Below are 22,143 nucleotides of genomic sequence, written 5' to 3'. Positions count from 1 at the left end.
GAGGGGCACAGCAGGGACACAGGAGCTGCTGGAGCCAGCTCACGCTGGGGGTGACATGTCCAGGCTGGGTGGGGACACTCCCTCCCACCTCTCAGGCTGCTGAATTCCACAAAGCCACTGTTGTCTCACCTTGCTCAGGTGCTGGGGGGCACCCACCCACTGCCACCCCTCAGCTCCATGGTGGAGGTTGGGAGTGTCCTGGAGAGAACCAGCCTGGCAGTGGCAAAGGCACAGGGAATCATGGAATCATGGAATGGTTTGGGTTGGAAGCACCTCAAAGCCCATCCAGTGCCACCCCTGCCATGGGCAGGGACACCTTGCCCTGTCCCAGGGTGCTCCAAGCCTTGTCTAGCCTGGCCTGGGATGTTTCCATGGATGGGGCATCAACATCTTTATATCAGCACACCCAACACTGTCCTCCTTTCTCTCCACAGCTGGTGGGGCTGAGTGTCTCCAATGGGAAGGACCAGCTCGTGGTGTTCCACACCAAAGACAACAAGGATCTCATTGTTTGTCTCTTCAGTAACGACCCCTCCAACGACAGCAGGATTGGGGAGCTCGTGGGAGTCCTGGCCAGTCACTTCAAGAGGTCAGTGCTGGGGCTGGGGCTGGAGCTGCTGGACACCCACTCCAAAGTGCCTGGAGTCACTGGTGCTGGGCTCCAGCTGGAACTGTGGTGCTTCACTGCAGTCCTGGGATACCAGAGTGACCTTTTTCCTGCCGTTTTTGGGACATACTTTTTACCTACAACACTTCATTGTCTCTTCTGCCTTCCCTGTATGTGTGTGACAGCCACAGGTGTTTGGGGGTTAAATATCACTGAAGGTGCTCTTGGAGTGTGTCACAATGGCTCCTGAGGGCTTCCTACAGCCAAACTCTTCATATTTAAAATTAAGAATTCAATCTTCTTTGCTCAGATTTCCCCCCTGCCCCAGTACCAGCAGGTGGTTTATTGCTAGAGCTGTGCAATGTCATCTCTGCTCCCTGAAGTCTGTCTGTCTTGTAAATCCCTGAGCCAGAGCTGGTGGTTGGGTATGGGGATATCTGGAATTGAGCTCCTGGAGCAGCAGGAGTCACCTGGATCCCAGGAGTGAATTTCAGGCTGCCCACACCAGCACCTGGCAGTGGCTGCACTGCAGCCACAGAAAGGAACTCCAGGGAGAAACAGGGCATGGAGTGAGCAGACCTTTGGGTTGTTCCCTGGCTCCTCCAGAGGAGATTCCCAGGAGGAATGATGCTGCTCAGCATGTGCAGCCTTGGCTTTGCTGTTCACAAGCTCCACAGGAGTGATAAAGTGGAGTCTTTATGGGTAAATCTTCATACAGAGCTGTGAGTGGCAGCAAAGTGAGAGGGGATTTTGGTCACTTTAGGTCCCTGGATATTTTTCCATGAATTTGAGAAAATTGTGCTGGTCCAGCCTCCTCTCACTACTACAGTGTGAAGTTCAGGACTGGCTGAGCTTCCAGAGGCAGGGGCTGAGTCCATAGAAATGAGTTCTCAGCATTGGTGTAACCTGTTTGGGGAAATTCAGCACTGCAAAACAACAGAAAACATTCTCTGGTTTTGCTTTTACTGAAATATCATTTCATGTCAAAGGCAGCTGCTCTTGCAGGCTCAGAAGGTTCTGTAATGTAATGCACTTTATTTGGAAATCCTGAAAGTCCCTGCTGTTCTTCATGTGGCTGATGCTCCTCGGGGCCTTGCCAGGTCTCTGATGTGGGGACAGGCTGTGACACTGTTGGTGACACTCCAGCTCCCGTGTACAGTGTCCAAATACCCAAAATTACTTTTCCTTGTGCTCAGATGGGTCCCCGAAGCACCAGTCCTTGTGTCCTCAGGCAGAGAGGCTTCATTTTAAAAAAGGATGTTGTGACCATCAGCCTGAAACATTGCACCACTATCCTAAGGGTGGAAACTGCTGATTTCCAGTTTCTTACACGGATTTAAACAATGACATTTCTATCCTTAAAAATAATTAGGTTTAATCTAATCACTGTCTATAGGAGAATGGCACTTAAATACACATCTGGGCTGATCAGCTCCACTTAACACAATATTAGCATTATTTTAGTGCTTCAAATGACAAATATCAGCACAGCTGGCTAAATGGGAGAGCTGGTGTAGAAGCCCATTTTCCTCCAACATCCAATAAAAGTTCCTGGATGAAGGGCAATGCACAGGACAACTTGCATTTAGTTTCCCAAATATATAAATGTCATGGTTTCTCTCTTCAAAGCAATATCTGTAAATCAAACCATTCAGGAATATATTCATGTTTTCCATCATGTACCATTTTCCTGGCATCAGAACCTCCTGTCAGTGAATGGGATTAGCTGACCCCTGGCTGGAGAGGAGCTGGGGGAATTCCTCATTAGCCGGGATTAGCCGCGGGTCGTGTGCCTCGGGCAGGGCTCGGGTTTCTCTGTCCTGCACAGGAGGTGCTCGCTGTGAGCTCAGACTGAAAATCTCGAGTCTGAAAGTTCAATTGCTTGGAAGATCCCACCCATGGTGGAGTTTAAAAGCTCTGCACCACCCGGGCTGTGGGAGCAGCTCCTGGGGGTTCCAGGGTCCTCTCTGAACATTCAGAGCAATTTTCAGCCATCTCAGCACCCATCCTGAACCCCTGGGAGCTTTCAGCAGGGCTGAGGTGTCCCAGGCACCTGTGGTTGTGTGGGTGGGTAGTGATCCTTTAACTATCTGTGTAATAAAATCATATGAGTTCAGTGCCATTCTGTGTTGTAGGAAAGGGGAGGAAGCTGCTGGTGGCACCTGAGCTGGGGACACCCAAACCTTCTCACTCAGATGCTTTCTATCAGCTTCTATTTCTTTATTCCAAACTCTTTGAACTAGGAACTTCAATGCTGATACATCTATTTGGGAATTTCAGACATTTTTAGCAGGAAATAGCTTGGACATTTTAGAACAATTACAGAGGTGACATCTCTCAATGCTGCATTCTGCACCTGCTTTTGGCACAAAGGCTTCATATTTAGGAATGTTTTGTCTGAGTTCACATTTCTTTGCATCACCCATGAAAGCTTGATGAAGCTGTGTCTTTTTAAAGTTATTCCTGATAGGAATTGTCTTACTTTGAGACTGTGGTTCACAACAAAGTGTTTATACAGAGGAAAACTAACATGAGGCTTCTGTGAGCTGTAACATTTTTAATGGAGTTAACAGGAGTTCAAGTCACACTCCTCCTGAGTCAGCTGGATTTGGGTTTTTTTACAATGCAGCTGAATTCCCAATAGAAATGATGGGAAGCTGGATGAGGTGTTGGTGTAGTGCCAGTGTAAGTTCATGTCTGCCTGCAGAGCAGTGTGTGGTGTCCATGAGCCTGAGCTCCCCTGGGCGTTTCCTGGCTGTCTCCACCTCAGGGATGAGGAGAGCTGGGATCCAGTGAGTGCCTGCAATAGCTGGGAAGACCCAGTGGTCCCTTGCAGGAGCAGGTGTGTGAACTCTGGAGCATGTTCCTGCCCTTGGTGCCCAGCGGGAAGGAAAGGTGCTGTGCAGTAACTCAGTGCCCTGGTCCTCGGGTTGCCAAGGCTGAGTGCTCTGGGAGCTCTGGGTGTGGCCACAGCCTCCCTGCCCTGCTGTGCCTTGGGAGAAAGGGATTTCCCCTTTCCATTTGACATCCTCACAGCCCCTGAGGCTCTAGAAGATGTCTGGAGTGATGAGTGCAGGGCACTGAGGACTTTCTGGGTGCCCTTCACCTGAAATGACCCAACCATGATCACCACCCTGTGCTTTCTCCATGCTGTGGCTCCCACTTGTGTGGGTGATGTGAACCCTGGGGGTGCTCAGGTGTCCCCAGGGAAGGTGCCCAAGGCACATCCTGTTCCCAGGGGTCATTCCCTGCCTGGAGGGAGCAGGCAGGATTTGTTCTGTCTGCCTGCCCACACGCTGGGATCAGGGAGGCACTGCCCTGCTCTCCAGTGCCCTCTGTTCCCTAATCCCCACATTGTCTGCAGCCACAGCCCTTGGGCTCCTCCCAGGATTCCTGGAGGGAAGGGGGAGTTAAAAGAGCAGTCAAAAGCAATCCCTGCAGAACTCCAGCAGAAAATCACTTGCCTGAGGATAATTTTATATTTTCCATTGCGCTTTGGGACCTGTCAGCCAGTTTTAATCATTAGTGTGCCCTGGATTCATTTTCCTTAGTTCTGGGGCCTTACCCTGGAGCGTTGGTGCTGATGGAGCAGGAATTCCCACAGAGGGATCTCAGACTGCCCTAGGGGCTGTGGCTGCAGGTCCTGCTGCACACAGGGCTCCTGGTGATCCTCAGGAAGAGCACATTCCTCCTGCCCTAAGTGCTGTCCTTGTGCTCCATCCCTGCATCTCATTGCATGAGTGAGGCAGCAGCAATTTCTCTGCTTGGGGAAGTGGAGAGGTTTGGATTGTGGGATTTAGTGTCACCTGCACGTGTGTCACTGTAACACAGGAATGGCTGTGCAGGGGAATTTATACATAAATTACATATGTAAATCGGGGTAAATCCATGTATATACAGAGATAGGCACATACCCCAGAATCCTGGGATGCTTTGGGTGGAAGGGACCTCAAAGCCCATCCAGTTCCAGCCCCTGCCATGGGCAGGGACACCTTCCACTATCCCAGGTTGCTCCAAACCCTGTCGAACCTGGCCTTGGGCACTTCCAGGGATCCAGGGGCAGCCACGGCTGCTCTGGGCACCCTGTGCCAGTGCCTAGAATATTTGCAAGAATTGGGGAAAAATATGTTTATATTTATAAATGTAGGAAATTCTATGTATGTACATCTATGTACAAAGATGTAAAGAAACCTGGGGGAAATCTGTGCCCTCAGCCTTTCCAAACCAGGTGAAACAGGCTCAAGTTTGCTGGAAGGTTCCCAGGTTTCCCAGGCTTCCCTTCCAAGCCAGACTTGCCTGGGGAAGCACATCCCAAAGCACCTCTGTGCCTCCCTCAGCACACGGGGATACAACTGGGTTTGAAATTTTTTCTTCTCAGTTTTGAGCAGACCAGGAGCCTGGGAGGGGAGAAGAGAGTTCACACCTCAGTGGGGTCACACTTCAGTGGGGTCACCAGAGGCTGCTCTTCCCTTGAGGTGGGTATAGGGAAACCCAAGGCTGAGGTGGGGCTGGAGGGGACATCTCAGGACATTCAGAAATGCCTTTTTTTAGGGGAAAAAAAGAGCACTTTCACTGCTTCCCTGGTATTCAAAGCTTCAGCCACAGAGCTGGAACTTCTGCAGATTGGGGATGAAGCTTTATTCCCCTCACACCCTGAGCTGCAGAGGTCAGTCAGGTAAATCCTCCCCAGAACTGCAGCACTTTGGGGAGGTTGGATCTGTTTGGTACAAAGAGAAGAACTCACAGATGGTTTTTTCTGTTTTGCTCTTTGCACCAGTGGTGGCAAACAAGTCTTCTACGGTGAAGTGTGAGGGTTTAATGTTGCCATTATCTCAGAGGTGATGTTTGAGGTGATGCTCCCAGAGCTGAGCAGTGATTTTGTTATTTAGTCTGAATGCAGAGAGGTATGTCAGGGAGATGGAGACAAACACCCCATAAATACCCATTTCCAGGGTTTTGTCAGGGAGATGGAGACAAACAGCCAATAAATACCCATTTTCAGCCCACTGTGCAGGAGCAGGAGCATTTGGTACATTTTGGGTCTGTAAACAAAGTCAGAGAAGATTCAACTTGGGGTGATTTTGATTGTTTAGGAAAAATTTGCTCAGCTCGATGATGAGCCTGATCTAGAACACAAATAATTTGATTAAAATAGATTCAAGATTTTTTTATTTGATTATTTTCCCACTGATGTGGAGAGACAAACCTTTGGCTCAGGCCCAGAAATCAGATGATCAGGGGTTAAACCTTCAATTTGTTATATAAAGATACTTTTTATCAAAACTGGGCTGATTTAAATCACTTTAAGATTGTTCATTTCTTTTAAAGCTGTTTACCTTTCTCTGGTAGGAACCTTGATTAACTGCTGATATTCAGGGAGCTAAGCCAGCATCTTCTGGACCATGGGGAAATTAATGATGGATTTTTGGGACAGAGGAAGGAGGAGGAGCCCAGATTGGTTCAGGAGAACACCAGCACGGCTCCCAAAGCCTCTCCCTGAGGAAATATTCATGTCCTGGGGCAAAGCCTGCCCTCAGAGGAGGGGGGTGGTATCCCTGGCCATCACATTAATCTGTCACTTCAGCTTTGAGGAGATCCCTGATGGGGTCACAGCCAGGGCTGAGGGGTCATTTTTAATCATAATCCATTTTCAGGCAAGTTCTGCTGGGTTTTGGGGGGAGCCTGAACCCCCAGGTAGCAGCTTTTAAGCACCAGGTACTGGAGCCTGCAGAAGGGCAATGGCAAAGGGAAAAGTTTCCTTATACAGAACAAATGGGGAAATAAACAAAGTGGGAAAAATGGCCTCATTCTCTTGCTTGTCTTCGTGACTTCAAAAACATTTCTAGGCTTTAGCTATGATTTCCCTTTGGTTGATGGTGTTTATAAAGCTGGACAGGGCTTGAAGGCACCTGGGATAGTGGAAGGTGTCCCTGCCCCTCCCAGGAGGTGGCACTGAGTGATCCTTAAGGTCCCTTCCAACCCAAACCATTCCATGATTCCCCAAGAATCATCTCTGGGAATTCTTCTGTCAATCTCACAGTTGGAACTTGGGTTACAGAAATGAGAGAAATTAGTTTTCCTTGGGAAAACAAATTAAAGATTTGTTGTTTTGAATGACTCCAGGGCACAAAGAGGTGGAATTACAGCACCCTGATGAGACTCTGTCTCTGGTTTAATTCTTTTACATCCTGGAAAACTCTTGTTGCAACAGAGTTTTTCCAAGCACTTGTCCTGTGGGAAGGGAACTCATTAAGGAACTTGGAAGAGGATCATTCCCTTCCTTAAAACTCATCTTCCCCCTGCTGCTGGTGCTCATCCTCCTTTTCTGAGTGGGTCCCTGGCCAGGGAAGCCTCCCCAGCTGATATTCCTGTGGAAAAGTAGTTTTTTGTTACACTTCTCAATGTGTTCCTGTCATGGAAAAAAATATTTGTCTCCCTCAGTCCTGGATTTGTGATATTGAGAACACAGTGAGCTCAAGGGAGGGCTTTGGGCTCTCACCAGCCCATGAGTTTGTGTGAATCCTTTATTTGAGTCCCAGCCTCTGCATCTACAAGTCAATTCTTGTGTCTGATAACATAAACAGTAACAATTAATTGTATTTCATGACCTTCTTTTGAGTCCAGAGAGGTTTATTGGTCAGTTTTCCTTCCCCAATCTGCCTGTGCCCTGCTACCACTGAGTGTCAGCACCAATTTTGCCCCAAACCCTCTGGAAAGAGGATTTTGTTTTATTCCTTTTTATCTTTTATTCCAGCATCCCTGTGTAACTTTGGTGCTTTCCCTTCTCTAAGCAGCTTCTGGATGCTAAAGCTCCTTGTCCAGGGTCCTCCTGGGAGAGAGCTCTTGGTAAAAATGAAGTTACTGGGGCTTGAGGTGCTGAAGGAAATTGATATTCCCATGGGGTTTCCTGGACTTGTTTTGTGTTCAGGAAATCTTCCCCAGGGCACTTCAAAATCGTGGATTACTTTGGGAATTTGGACCCAGTTTTCCTCAGTAATTGTAATTCCTCGAAAATAGATCTCCAGTGATCTAAAAATCCTCTTCAGTGACCAGAGATGCTCTCCAGTGTCCAAAGGTGCTCCCCAGAGATGCAGAAATCCTCTCCAGCCCACCACCCCAGAGTGATATTATACAAATGATGTTTGTTCTCCCTGACCTTTTGCAGAGTTGAGTTTCCCAGTTCATTCCCTGTCTCCATCTGAAGGATCTGCTGGGTTGAACAGGTGAATCCTTTCCATCCTTGGACAAGCTAAAGCACTAGGGTGAAACTGGATTTTTTGTGGATCTGGGGGGAAAAAACAGCATTGAGACTATCAGAAGAGCTGAGACAATCCTAGAGTAGAAAATTCAAAGCCATCCAAGCCATCCTTCTTCTCCTTCTTCTCCTTCTCCTCCTTCCCCTCTTCCTGATCCTCCCTCAGGGTTTCAGAAGCCTCAGACCCCTAAACATGAACATTTTATTTTTAGAGCTCTCAACAATTTCTGTGTCATTTTCTGAGGCTTTGTCCAGCTCCCTGCTCTCCTAGAGATATTTATGATCAGAAATTAAAGCAATCAAGGTAATCACCCCCAAGGATCTGGAATTCCTGCATCCCACATCCCACAGCCGCCCTTCCCAATCCAGCTTCTCTTTTGGTCTGGGAACTGGGGATTTCCTCCAGCACAGGCAGTGATGTGGGCATAGGAAAACGGAAGTTTATGGTATTACAACCCTCTTTCTGGCTCTGGGCTCTGTTCACTGTATTTATTCATTATCACAAATTATTATTTTCAATCTTGAGCCGCAGCTCTCGGTGCTCATTCAACACTTGGAAAGTTTGACACGAATCCACACTTTTTTCTTTTCCTGGAAATGTTCAAAAGCCACGTGGATGTGGCACTTGAGTGATGAACAGGGTGGTGGTGCTGGATTGACAGTTGGACTTGATGATCTTGAAGGTCTTTTCCAGCTTTAATGATTCTGTGATTCCATAAACCATCACCCCACCCCCTTTAACAACCTGACAGAAGCAGGAAGCATCTCCTAGAAAGTGTTGGATGGTACAAACATAGCCCCAGATCCTCTGCTGCATCCCAAAATCACAGAATCCCACAATGGTTTGGGTTGGAAGGGACCTTAAAGCTCATTCAGTGCCACCCCTGCCATGGCAGGGACACCTTCCACTGTCTCAGGGTGCTCCAAGCCCCATCCAACCTGGCCTTGGGCACTGCCAGGGATCCAGGGGCAGCCACAGCTGCTCTGGGCACCCTGTGCCAGGGCCTCCCCACCCTTCCAGGGAACAATTCCTTCCCAATATCCCATCCAGCCCTGCCCTCTGGCAGTTTGAAGCCATTCCCTGTGTCCTGTCACTCCAGGCTCTTGTAGTCTCTCTCCATGTTTGCTGTTGGCTCCCTCAGGCCCTGCAAGGCCACACTGAGGTCACCCCTGGTCTCCTCTCCAGGGTGAACAATCCCAGCTCTCCCAACCTTTCCTCCCAGCAGAGCTGCTCCATTCCTGGGATCATCCTGGAGCCTCCTCTGGGCTCTCTCCAGCAGCTCCAGGTCCCTCCTGTGCTGTGCCCAGGGCTGGGGCAGCTCTGCAGGTGGGGTCTCACCTTAGCAGGCACAGTCCCTGTCCCCATGTCCTGGGCCATGCCCAGCTGTACCCCAGCAGCCCCCGGGGTGGATTCTGTGTGTGGCTGCCCCAGTGAGGGGTGTCCATGGTGCTGATCTTGCCTTTGGTTCAGCCCTGGCCAGCTCCAGAGCCTCTCCCTCCCTGAGCAGATGGCCCTGCCTGCCCTGCCCTGGCTGTCCTGCCCTGCCCTGGCTCTGGTTGCAGCCTTGCCAGGCTGGCACAGCCCAGCTGGCACCATGGGCTGGGCACTGCCCCAAAGCTCAGCCACACGTGGATGTTCTGGGTTAATTTGGGTTGAGGTTCCTGCCATGTGCCCTCTGTGCTGAAGCAGAGGGATGTTGAGCTGGGAAGCATCTCCTGGAGAGGGAAAATCCCCCCTGGCTGCAGTCTGGGTGTGCAACTCTGAGCTGCTGCTGCAAACAGCCAGGTTTGGACCCAAAATGGACACAGGTGGATTTTGGTGTCAACACAAAGCTCCCAACCTTTGCAGCTTCTGCTGTGGGATCCCAGCCCAGACTGTTCCTGTGTCCTCCCTGGCCTGTGGGAAGGGGCTGGGCTGGGCTGGCAGTACCAGGAGCTGCTCGTGGGGGATGCTCAAATATTACCAGGAGTTGTGCAGCCCCTTTGTTCCCAGTGAGACACTCCAGGCTGGGGTTCCCACCCTGGTTTCCCGCCTTGGCTCTCATTATTCCCAATAAAGGTCTTGGTGTTCTCCGTGGGCCAGAGCCTGATCCAAGCTTAGAAAAGCTTTGCCTTTAACTGCACTCCCTCAGTCTGGGGAGAGCTCTCAGTATCAGTCCCAAAGAGATTTCTGTAAAAACAAGGTCAGCAATGATTTTCAAGGCTTTAACATTTTTAGGGACATGAAAATTTAATAAAATAAAGAGGATCAGTAGGTTGGTCATGTTTGAAACAATAAGGAAATGATCCATTTTTCTCTTTAATATTCAAGGGAATATTAATTGTTGATATTGATTAATATATTGGATATTTGTTCCAGCCACTTTTTACATTCTTACATAAAACAAAGTGTCATGAACATACACATTAACAAAGCTTTCCTGCTCTTCTGCTCTGTGGCATCTTCAGCAGAGCCAAAACTGTTCTTTTCAGCTTCCTTTCCTCCCACTGTTCCCTGACCCAGCTCATTGCATCTCTTGAGGTCAGATTTGAGTTGTTCTCCAAAAGGCATTGGTGTTTCTGTGACTGCTCTGTCAGAAGTCATTGGGATCCCAGAAAATTATTCTCTTTAATGAATTGAGTCTGTTTAGTGGTTCAATTAGTGATTTTTCACAGAACTCAAGTGTTATGCTGAGAGGGGAGGTTTGGGTTTGGGTTTTTTTCTGGATGGTGTGGAGGATCTCACTGATAAAATCTGAATGTGCTGAAGAGCCCGAGCTTGGGGTTTGGCATTTTTGGAAATATTTGAGCACCTTTTTAATCAGATACTAAATATTTGACAAATATACTGGCTCACAACCATTCCTTCTGAAGCTGAGGTCAAATAAATTAGAATTTAAATGTGGCTGTACTGGGGAAAAAAAAGGCAAAACTGTTCATTGCTTGACAGATTTTAGAGTTTTTATTTTGTTTTTAGCTACAGATACAGAACTGAATCTGTGAGCTAAAGGTTTAAGGCTCGTCCAGGCTGGAAAAAAAAAATCCTATTCCTGTAAACTGAACAGGAAGGTGTAAAAACTGAAGTAGATCAACTTAATCTACTGAGCCTGGAGTGCTGCTCTCTGTACAAATCCTCCTACACCAGGTTGTCATTTCTTACCCAGATTTCTGAGTGTGTTTGGTCCATGACTCTCCTCTTTCCCCTTTGCTCTGCCAAATTCCTAAATTAGGCTGTGTTGGGTTTTTGATGTAATATAAGAAAGATTTGCATAAGTGCAGTTATGGTAATTTTGTGGTGAGTTTTAATGTGTTGGCTTCATTTCAGCCCTTCAGATCCTTAAATCACTTTTGATTTGCTGTTGCTTAAACATTGCTTTTTTCCCCTCTTTTGAAAACAGATGCATTGAGGATGAGCCGAGGCAAATTTTTTGTAAATCTGCTTTGTTCCTGGAGTCAGGCTGAGAGCCTTTGCTCCTGCCCAGGGCTGAGGAGCTGGCTGTAACAATTTATTATCCAAATATGATGTTTTAGTGCTGAATTAAGTGAGGAAAAAAAAAAAAAACAACAAAGGGGAGTGCTGGTGTGGAAAACCTAATTTTTTTCCCCAGTTTTTTCCCCTAATAAAAAAGAGGAGGGTGAGAGAGGCCCTGGCACAGCTGTGGCTGCCCCTGAATCCCTGGCAATGTCCAAGGCCAGGTTAGACAGGGCTGGGAGCAGCCTGGGATAGTGGAAGGTGTCCCTGCCCATGGCAGGGGTGGCACTGGATGAGCTTTAAGGTCCCTTCCCATCCTGAGGTTCTGGGATAATTCCCACTCAGAGCAGCCAACTGGAGTTTGGGCTCCTCTCCCCACCAAATGTGGTGGCAGGATCCTGATGGTGCTGTTGTCTGTCCCACTCCCAGGAAAGCTCTGGGAACCGGAATAACTGTTATTCCCAGTTTCTGCGCCATGCTGGGCTGAGCTCTAGGATCCCTTCAAGGTGGTTTAAACAAAACAAAACAAAACAAAACAAAAAAAAAAAAAAAACCCAGAAACAATTCCATGGTGGAAAATGTCACCTGAAAGGATCTGGCCTGGAAAAGTGCTGCTGGCACCAAGCTGAGGACAGGGCAAGGCTGGGAGTGATCAAAGTGCCAGGCTCAGACCTGAGCTGCTGCCAGGAGGTGCCACATCCACATCCTGGTCTTTGGTGTGGCTGCAGCAACTCATCTCCTCACCAGCCCCAGCCCTGCTCTGGGACAGCTCCCTGGTGTCCTCTGGGCACTCAGGAACAACTTGCCTTGTCCTGGGGTTCCCTGTGGTGTTCTTGCCTTGTCCTGGGGGTCATTTGGGATTCCTGCCTTCTCCTGGAGGTCATTTGGGAATCCTGCTTTTTTCTGGGGGTCCCCATGAGGTTCCTGCCTTTCCCTGGGGGTCCCTGAGGGGTTCCTGCAATCAGAGATGCTTCCAGCACCTCCAGGGTGCTCGGCCCTCAGCTCCTCGCCAGGGAGAACAATGAGCCATTATCTCTGTGCCACCCTCGCTGGGTTGATAAGTAGTTGGCAAAAGGAGCTTCTTGGGGTCACAAAATCACAGAATATCCTGAACTGGAGCCAGGAGGATCATCAAGTCCAGCTCCTTGGGGAGTTTAAGGTTTTTTGCCCGTGCAGGCACAGGTATGAGTTTATTTGTGGGCCCCTCACCTCCCCACAGTCTGTGGCTGGAATGGATGTGGAGGAAGTAGCTTTCACTATAGATTTCATCCCATTTCAGTTCATCCTTTCCTTCAAGGATTTCATCTGGGAGCTGCAGTGCTGAGAGGGAGATGTAAATCAAGTGATAGAAACCAAATTAGGAAAAGCCCAAAGAGCCCAAAAAGCACCAAAGAGCTTCCACATCCAGATCCATCCAGCCTGGGCTCTGCCTCAGAGGTGGATGTGCTTTTGTGTTGTCAGTGGCCTGTTTTCCTTCCCACTAATGGGGAATGCTGGGGTGGAAGGAGCTCTGGATATGCACCAGGTGTGGAGAACAGCCAGATGTTCCAGAAAACTCCTGAAATGCTCCAGCTTTCCAGCAGCATCACTTTCTGAAGGTCCGTCTCTGCTCATGTCCCTGAGGGCCAGCACGGGGCTGTTCACAGGCTCCTCCAGGCAAGGCTTGGAAGCAAAGAGCTGCTTTGGTTTTGAGGGCAGGACTGAATAAGTTAAATTGTGGGTGTCAAACAGTGGCACTGAGCTGGTGTCCCCTTGCTGCTCCCTTTGTTCCCCCTTCTGTCCCCTCTGGAGGTCCTGCTCCAGCTGAGCCGTGTCAGGGCTGGGGGCAGTGACCCAAATGTGGGACCAGAGCAGCTGTGGATGGGGGTCCTGCTTTGGGGCCAGTGGGATCCTGTGCCAAACAGGGAGCAGCATTTGGATCCAGGAGTGCAGGGGGTGGGCTTTGGGAATGGGGCACTGCCCTACTGGGGCTCTCTGCTCTGGGACACCCTGCAGCCCTTGGCCATCCTCCCTGGGCCTTGGCCTCCCAGCACATGGGGCCACAGGCATCCTCCTCTGCCTCTCCCATTTCTGTCCCATCCCTACACAGCACATGATGCTCCCCAAAGCTCCAAAGGGCAGCTTCCTTTCCTTTCCTTTCCTTTCCTTTCCTTTCCTTTCCTTTCCTTTCCTTTCCTTTCCTTTCCTTTCCTTTCCTTTCCTTTCCTTTCCTTTCCTTTCCTTTCCTTTCCTTTCCTTTCCTTTCCTTTCCTTTCCTTTCCTTTCCTTTCCTTTCCTTTCCTTTCCTTTCCTTTCCTTTCCTTTCCTTTCCTTTCCTTTCCTTTCCTTTCCTTTCCTTTCCTTTCCTTTCCTTTCCTTTCCTTTCCTTTCCTTTCCTTTCCTTTCCTTTCCTTTCCTTTCCTTTCCTTTCTTTTCCTGCCTTCCTTCCTCTCTTCCTCTTCCTTCCTCTCTTCCTTTCCTTCCTTTCCTTCTTTTCCTTCCTTCCTTTCTTTCCCCCAAACCCCACTGTAGAACTGAACAGGGAATCACTGGGGTCGCTGCTTTGAATTTGATTTCCTCACCACAAAAATCCTGAGAGGTGGGAAAAGGAATCTGAAAGGAAGGGGGATAATGCTCTGATTCCATTAAATTCCCGAGCCTTAAAATCCCAACCTGAATTTCCCCACTGTCCTTATCCTTCCTCTAAACACCCAGTTCTGTACTGGGAGCTGCTCTGTGTGGTGCTGGTGGTGATCCCAGGAGTACACAGCTGCTTTCAGGAAGCTGCCACACATTTTCCCCTGGAATTCTGCCCATCATGCTGCTGTTCCATCATTTCTTTCCTTCTCCAGCATTTCCCTCAGTTAAGGGCCCCAGTGACTGACAGGAAACAAAAAACAACAACGACAAAAAAAGCTCCATCATGATCATATTTACTGGTGACCTACTTAAAATGCTCTTTCCTGCTGCTTTGGTGTGTGCTGCAGTGCTGCTGGCTCGAGTCTCCAGGGAATTGCTGCTGGAATGATAATGAATGCACAACGTGGCCCCTCGCTTGTTTAACTGGAGTCTCTCAAAGACATGGTTTATTTTTTATTGCATCATTTAGACTTCCTTTTTCTCCCCTACTTGTGATGTATTATTCCCATTTTTGGTCTCCCTGCTTCGTGCTCTGACTGCAGGCAGTGCTATTGTTTGAAGTGATGCCATTAAATCATGGGATGCCTTCATCTTTTGATAATTTTCTGTTTGTTTTTCAGGAAAATTAGGCTTTTAGCTCTCTCCTGGAGAGTCTGAGCTGTGTTGTCAAAGGTTGAGCTTTTTTTTTTTTTTTTTTTTTTTTTTTTTTTTTTTTTTTTTTTCTGGTGAGAATACTCCAGCAGAGGTGATTATTTATTTAACAAACCCTTTACACCTACTCTGGTACATTTTTGTAGGGTTGTTGTAAATGGGTTTGCAGTGCAGGATGGGAAGTCATCAGCATTTTGCATATTCATAGAATCATGGAGTGATTAGGGAGGGAAAAAAGTTTAAAGCCCATCCATTCCCACCCCTGCCGTGGGCAGGGACACCTCCCCCTATCCCAGGCAGCTTCTTGGGCACATCCAGGGGCAGCCACAGCTGCTCTGGGCACCCTGTGCCAGGGCCTCACCATCCTCACAGGAAAAAAATCCTGCCCAATCTCCCATCCATCCCTGTCCTCTGGCAGTGGGAAACTATTCCCTGTGTCCTGTCCCTCCGTCCCTTGTCCCCAGTCCCTCTCCAGCTCTCCTGGAACCCCTTTAGGCACTGGCAGGGGCTCTGTGCTCTCCCTGAGCTTCTCCTCTCCAGGCTGAACAACCCCAATGCTCCCAGCCTGGCTCCAGATCAGAGGGGCTCCAACCCTTGGAGCAGATTTGTGATCTTACCTGGACTCACTCCAGCTTTTTAATTGGACCTCTCAAGTCTTCCTGGTTTTCCTCTTTACCAGTTCATTTAGAGGAAGGTTTGGATGTTCCTACTCACTCCCCAGTGCTCTGCTATGGTTGCTATGGTTGGAAGGACGGGGCTGTGTTTGCTCTAATTTGGGAATTTAGGATTGAGTGTGCCTGTGGAAAAGTAAATTAATCCTACCTTTGCAAAGAATATCATGCCCCTGGATCCCTGGAAGTGTCCAAGGCCAGGCTGGATGGGATTTGGAGCACCTGGGACAGTGGGAGGTGTCCCTGCCCATGGCAGGGATGGCACTGGGTGGGCTTTAAGGTCCCTCCCAACCCAAACCAGTCCATGGCTCTGTAATTCCATGAATATCAGGATGTTGGAATCCACTGAATCTGTGGATAAGGGATCACACCTGAAATGTTCTTTTCTGGTGACTCCAGAATCCTTCTGGGTTTATACCCCAGTCATATGGAACAGGCTGTGTTTCCATGCCAGCCTAAATTTCCTGACCACCAATCCAAGCAGAATTCCTAGATAAAAATGCATAAAATAAACTCTACTTCATGTCTTCTGCATTTCCTGACATCTAAGAACTGTGTTATTCAAGCCAAGCTCTGGGGTTAGGTGTAAATAACAAACTCAGGTTCTTGAAGTCCACAAGGATCACAGATTTGGGTTGGAAAATCCTCCAAGACCTGAGTCCAGCTGTTCCCCCAGCACTGCCAAGGCCACCACTGACCCACGTCCCCAAGTGCCACATCCACAGGACTTTTAAACCCCTCCATGGATGGGGACTCCAGCCCTGCCCTGGGCAGCCTGTTCAGATATTCTTCAGTTAATTCAGATAATTCCTGTTTTCTCAGCAAATACTCTTGCCCTGGGGGTTATTTTCGCAGGCTGGCCAGGGAATTGGAGGTGCTGAGGGAACATTTGCCACCCTCTCCCAGCCAGTTCTGAGTGAGTGCCCTGTGCTCCCTCCCCAGGCCAGGACCTTACCCTGTGTTGTCCCCACAGAGGTGACAGTAACCATGGAGGAGGCAGGACAAGAGGGAATCAGCTCCACTGTAAAACCACTCAGTGTCTGTGGAAATTAATTCAGTCTCTGGCTTCAGGGCACTGCCTCCAAATGAGGCTGTAAGTGATGTTTAGTTCTCCTCTAAGTGGTGAGGAGGAGCTGGTCAAGAGCATAAACATGGGAAAAGCTCAGTGCTACTTCAGGAGGAGGAACTCATCCCTGGTGTCCCCTCAGTCCATGGCCACGGGGTCCCCTCCAGCTGGGATAACTCCCAGGTGATGGCTGAGCTTTGTAAAGTGAGTTTGGAGCCTTTAGAGTGGGTGTTGCTGCCTCCTTGGGGAAACTGGGATGTGTGTGCTGTTCTCAGCCATGACCCCTCACCCCTCACTAAGCACAGAAATAAACTGGGATTGGCTGGAAGAGCTGCCAGAGAAGTTCTTGCCACAGAATGTGGCTCGCTGGTAGGAAGTTGGGATTACAGAGAGGAATATTGTCTGTCCAGGTCTGTGTCCATGGGAGTTCATCTGGGAACTGTAAATGGAATATTTAGAAGGACACAGAACAAGGAGGAGAAGGAAACCACGACGATTGTTGTCCAGAGAGTCTTTGTCACAGTCAGTGGATTTTAATGCCACCATCTCCACATGTCCCAGCTGTCCATGAGCTCCAGGGGCTGATTCCCCCTTACAAAGCACCCAGAGCCTGTTCCTCAGTTTCAGATATTGATCAAGGCTTGTGTCTTATCTCTTCATCTGCTTTAATTTCAATTCATCCACCAGAGCCTGTGGTATAAATTAATATTCCCAGGCCACAGGGTGCCTTCCATAAAGCATTTTTACATCCAAATGGCACCATACATCCTGTAACAGAGCTGTGATTCATGAGCTGTTGCATGGCAGAGCTGAGGTGAAGCCAGCTGACTAATTTATACCAAGTAATTAGATTCTGAATTAATGCACAAAAGATGATTATTTTTTCCCCTTCGTGGTTTTCCTTGTGTGAACTCAGATGAGCTGATATTGGAGAAGGAAAGGTGGTTTTCATTGTGCATCACCCCAGCCTGGTATCTGCTGGCAGCCTGAAGGGCAGTTATGGAAGATTTACAGGGCTGGCTCCATTCCTGTGCCACCTCCTGGGAATGTTCATGGCCAGGCCTTGGGGACCCTTCCTGCAGCCAGGGCTGTGTTTTTGTTTGTGTTTGCAGGGATGGAGCTCACTGACAGTGATGTTTCCTTGATGTACAGCTAGAGAACAGCCAAGCAATCAAATAACCCCATCTGTGCTGATCGTGGATCAGGGAATGATTTGGGTGGGAAGGGACCTTAGAGCCCTTCCAGTCCCACCCCCTGCCATGGGCAGACACCTCCCACTATTCCAGGTGGTTCCAAGCCTGGTCCAACCTGGCCTTGATACTAGCAGGGATCCAGGGGCAGCCACAGCTGCTCTGGTCAACCTCTCCTTAGACCCCCTCAGTCCCCCCAGCCCCTGGTATAGGAGAATCCTTTGCTCCTGTCCTCACGGAGATGCTTTTGGAAGCACATTTGCAGAAGCTGAGCTGTGGATCCAGCAGGATCTGGGCTGTCACCTCCTCCACATCATGGGGACAGGTCCCCCCAGGTCCCTCTGCTTGTGTCCAGCTCCTGCCTGGGGATTTCAGCCCCCCAGAGCTGCTGGAAGCTGAGCCTGGCCTAGGGATGGTTCCCAGCCCTGCTGCATCCCCAGGGAAGCTGGAGGGGCTGAGCTCTCCCTGTCCAGGCAGGAGGGTCGTTCTCCACCATGTTACACAGGGCCAGCAGGGATTTCCACAGGGCCCTCAGCACCCAGGGTCAGCAGGGGGATGTTGGACCCTGGTGCCATCTCCAAATGCAGCCCACAAACCCCCAGCCCAGTCTCCCCAGCCAGCCCTGCTATTCTTAGCCTGGTTTCCCAGGGAAACGGGGCTTTATGTGGCTGCTGCATCCTGAGATCTGACAGTGAGGGAGAGATGTAGTGAAGATCATTCTCTGTGAGACTTTTTTTGTGAAAATTGCTTGTTTTGATTAAAGAGACAAGCCCTGATTATCTTCAGCAATCCAGGGGGTTTCAGTGTCCCCAGCCCCTGGGCTGTCACTGCCTTGCTGCTTCCTCACCCTCCAAGAAAAAGGAAAGGAAAGGAAAGGAAAGGAAAGGAAAGGAAAGGAAAGGAAAGGAAAGGAAAGGAAAGGAAAGGAAAGGAAATAGGAAAGGTGCTGAGGGACAGGGCAGAAGTGTCAAGAGTGATTTTTTGGGTTTATTTATTTCTTGGGAAAGCACAGTGTAGTCTTTCCTCCACTCTAGAACATCTTGCAGGATGCTCTTCATGGAAGCATAAAAGATGCTTCTGTGAAGCCTCCAGCCATGTGCAGGATCCAGCAGCCTCTGCTGAATAAATCCTTTGCCTTTTTTAAATGCGGGAAAGAGGAAAGCAAAGCTCTTTTGGTGCCTGAGCCCAGTGAGCCTGGGCTGCTGCAAACTTTTCAGCCACATACACACACTTGGGCTTGGTGTTCACATCCAAATCCAGGTGGTGACATTTCCTTCCCAGGAACTTTCTGAAGAGAGTAAAATGGGTGATTAAAACACTTACTCATAAATTTATCACCTCAAAGACCAGCACATGTTGTGTTTTGCCTTGCTCAGCATCAGCTGGAGAGTGAGGCAGGACAGGATCCTGTTTTCCAGAGCCAGGGAACATAAGGTGCATCCCCACAGCAGGCATGACTCGTGTGAAGGGAGGGTTTAAGTAGACTGAAACAGGGGAGGTGATTTTTAGATCCCTTTTGGTGTGTCAGGAACCTGCCAAGGGCTGTAGGTGGGACATGCAGGAACCTCCTGCCCCTCTGCAGTGACAGCTGGGGACAAGGGGTGTCCCCAGGGTCTCTGAAATGCCACCACAGCTCTTTGTTCAGGACCTTCATTCCACCATCCACCTTCAAACCAGACCAGAGCAGATGTCTCCAGCAGCTGAACAGGTCCCATTTTGGGGCAGGTGGGACTGGAGTGCCAATTCCCAGAGCCTTCATCCCTGCCTGGGTTTGCCTGAGTTGTACATTTGCAGTGTGAGGGACGTGTTTGCCCAGCTGCTCGTCAGGGCTGGGCTTGGCTCAGGCTGGAATTAATTTGCTTTCTAATAAGGAATTATATGAAGACTCTTGAATGTTAATAATCCTCTTGTGCCTCGCTGACAGCTCCACTGGTGCTGTACCCTGCAAATTGGCCAGGAGAGTCCTGAACAAGAGAAAGGAACAGGAGGAGGATGAGCTTGGAACAAGGCAGAAAACATAGTGAGAGAGTGAGTTTAAAGAAAGCTCAGGCTGGTGCACCCTCACACCTGAGTGACTCAAGGAAGATTTGGTGCCTGGTGTAGCTCACACCCCCCTGCAGCAGGAGGTGTTGGGATGTGTCACCTCACAGTGACAGTGACGAGGATCTCCCACTGCTGGGAGGGACATGAGGAAGTGCAAGGGAAGGGATCAGTGCTGGTGACTCCTCTCTGCTGGGGGCTTCAGTCTGAGGGTTCTCAGCACTGAATGATAAAATCATCAGGGTTGGAAAAGCCCTCTGAGACTGGGTCCAGCCACTCCCACAGCACTGCCAAGGTCACCACTGACCCATGTCCCCACGTGCCACATCCACACAGCTTTTAAACCCTTCCATGGATGGGGTCTCCAGCCCTGCCCTGTGCCAGGGCTGGGCAACCCTTTCCATGAACAAATTTTCCCCAAATCCAACCTGAGCCTCCCTGGCCCAGCCTGAGGCCGTTCCCTCTCCTCCTGTCCCTGTTCCCTGGCAACAGAGCCCGACCCCCCGGCTGTCTCCTCCTGTCAGGGAGTTGTGTAGAGCCACAAGGTCCCCCCCGAGCCTTCTTTTCTCCAGAACAACCAACAGTCCAGCACTGCCAGCCTGAGCAGCCCCAGCAGCCAAACTGGCTTGTTCAGTGCCAGCTTAGGGAGCCACAGGGCACACCAGAGGAGGAGGAGTGGTGTCAGTGTGCCAGACCTTGGTGAGACACTGAGGTGAGCAAGGCTGGCTCATCACTGTTATTCCTGTCTAGGCTGTGGCCACATTATTTACTTTGAATAAATTGGAAGGGCCTTTGTATTCATGAAATCTGAGGCACCTGCTGTGATTGATGACTTTGTGGTTACACCCCAAACTGTTCCACTTCCTTTAAGTGGCACTGCCAGGCTGCCTCTAGTGACACTGAGCTGCCTCATCCTCCCATTGGCAAATCTCCTCCTCAGAATGACCTTGGTACTCCTAATCCAAGCCAGGGGAGCAGCACTGGCTGTGCTCAGCTGTGCTAGAAGAACTTTGTGGGGATGGCTTCCCACTGCCAGGGGACAGGGATGGATGGGATATTGGGAAGGAATTCCCCCCTGTGAGGATGGTCAGGCCCTGGCACAGGTTGCCCAGAGAAGCTGTGGCTGCTCCATCCCTGGCAGTGTCCAAGGCCAGGTTGGACAGGGTTTGGAGCAGCCTGGGACAGTGGAAGGTGTCCCTGCCCATGGCAGGGGTGGGAACAGGATAGGCTGTAAGGTCCCTTCCCACCCAAACCATTCCATGATCTTGCCCACAGGATCAGAGGTGGGTTTTGTTCCTATTTATGTAGAGAAAAGCAGCAAAATGAATGACTGAACACAGAGGGGTCAGTGCTGCTGGCCCAGTGTCCATGAACTCCCTGGGATTCTGGAGTCCTTGTGTAGGGTCATGCAAGCCTCATGTCAGTTGTGATCACACATCTCCTGTAGCTCGTAGCAATGTTGTGTTGTGGTTGTAGCTGGAGCTAAAAATAGAGTGGGAAAGAGCAGGATGGCCACCACTGACCTAATTCTGGGGTTTGGTGTGCTTGGCTTTCTAAAAGTCAAAGACATAAAAGCTGTCTGCCTGTCAACTTAGCTTCCAAGGGATGCTCTGTTGGCAGGAGATTGTTCCCTGCTCAGGCAACTTCCTCCAGGTTTGGTGAAAGAATTCAGCCACGTTTAGCTCAATGCAAACCTGGCTGCAGACAGGAAGGAAATCTCTGAGAGGTTTAGTGGTCTTCTGTCCTAGTCCCAGTTGTGCTTTGTTGTCGCTGCTGGGAAGGTCCCTGAGCCTCTCTGGGACAGGCAGAATGTTCAGGGAACACGTAGGAATGTGCTGGACCCCACAGACACCCCTGTGACCCCCAGCTGGGCACTTGGTCATTGGGGGCTACTCACACCAGGAGCCTTGGGAGCTTGGAAATCAATTCACTTCCAACTGCAAAGCTTGTTAACCCAGAGAAAAACATCTTCAGTCTTGGGTCAGAGGTGGATTTGAGTGAGGAGAGGAGGGATTCAGATACAATCTGGAGAAGGCACAGGGCAGGTTGGGGTTAGATTTGTTTTGCTCTCCAGCAGAGCATCCCTCACTCCCGGCAGCAGGGGATGGATGAAAGCACCTTGCCTGAGGATTGGGTCCTTTTCTTCTAAAAACCATCCTTGGCACAGCAGCTGATTCCTCCTCCCTGCTGCGCTCCCACTGGAGCTTCCTAGGGAAGAGTTGGTGGATTTACGTTCCGTGGTCAGTGCAGAGAAATTCACGTGTGACAGGAGCCAGGCAGAGCCACGGGCTGGGTTTGATGTGCCTTTCCCCAGAGAGGGTTTATTCGGGTATCCTGGCACTGCATTTTGCATTTGATTTATTTATTAGTGTTCTCCCTGCCTGTGAGATTTGGGGGTGGAGTGGGGACAGCAGAGGGAACCAGGCTGAAATGCACCTCTGTTTTCAGAAGACAGAATTCTATTTCTGCCTTCAGTCCCAAATATCAACCATCAGCAGAGGAAGTTTGGGGTGGGAGAGGTTAAGTGTGCATCAGCTTTGTGGTTTTTACCAAGAGCTTGTTTTTAACCATAAACTTTCCAGGGGAAGGTTCT

The 22,143-nt window shown here is 49.6% G+C and overlaps 1 protein-coding gene across 3 annotated transcripts in view; it reads left to right on the top strand.

Moving 5' to 3' along the window:
* MYO1D (myosin ID) overlaps positions 1–22,143 on the top strand; it is a 154,744-nt gene that overhangs the window by 98,178 nt on the left and 34,423 nt on the right. For all 3 annotated transcript variants that reach the window (XM_083877442.1, XM_083877443.1, XM_083877444.1), the window contains exon 21: positions 435–589. In XM_083877442.1, the coding sequence (XP_083733568.1) occupies positions 435–589 (155 nt within the window). The remainder of the gene's footprint in view (positions 1–434; positions 590–22,143) is intronic.

The sequence above is a fragment of the Zosterops lateralis genome (assembly GCF_965231275.1).
Source record: "Zosterops lateralis genome assembly, chromosome: 24".
In the NCBI taxonomy this organism is placed as follows: domain Eukaryota; kingdom Metazoa; phylum Chordata; class Aves; order Passeriformes; family Zosteropidae; genus Zosterops; species Zosterops lateralis.
This window is presented reverse-complemented; position numbering and strand designations above follow the sequence as displayed.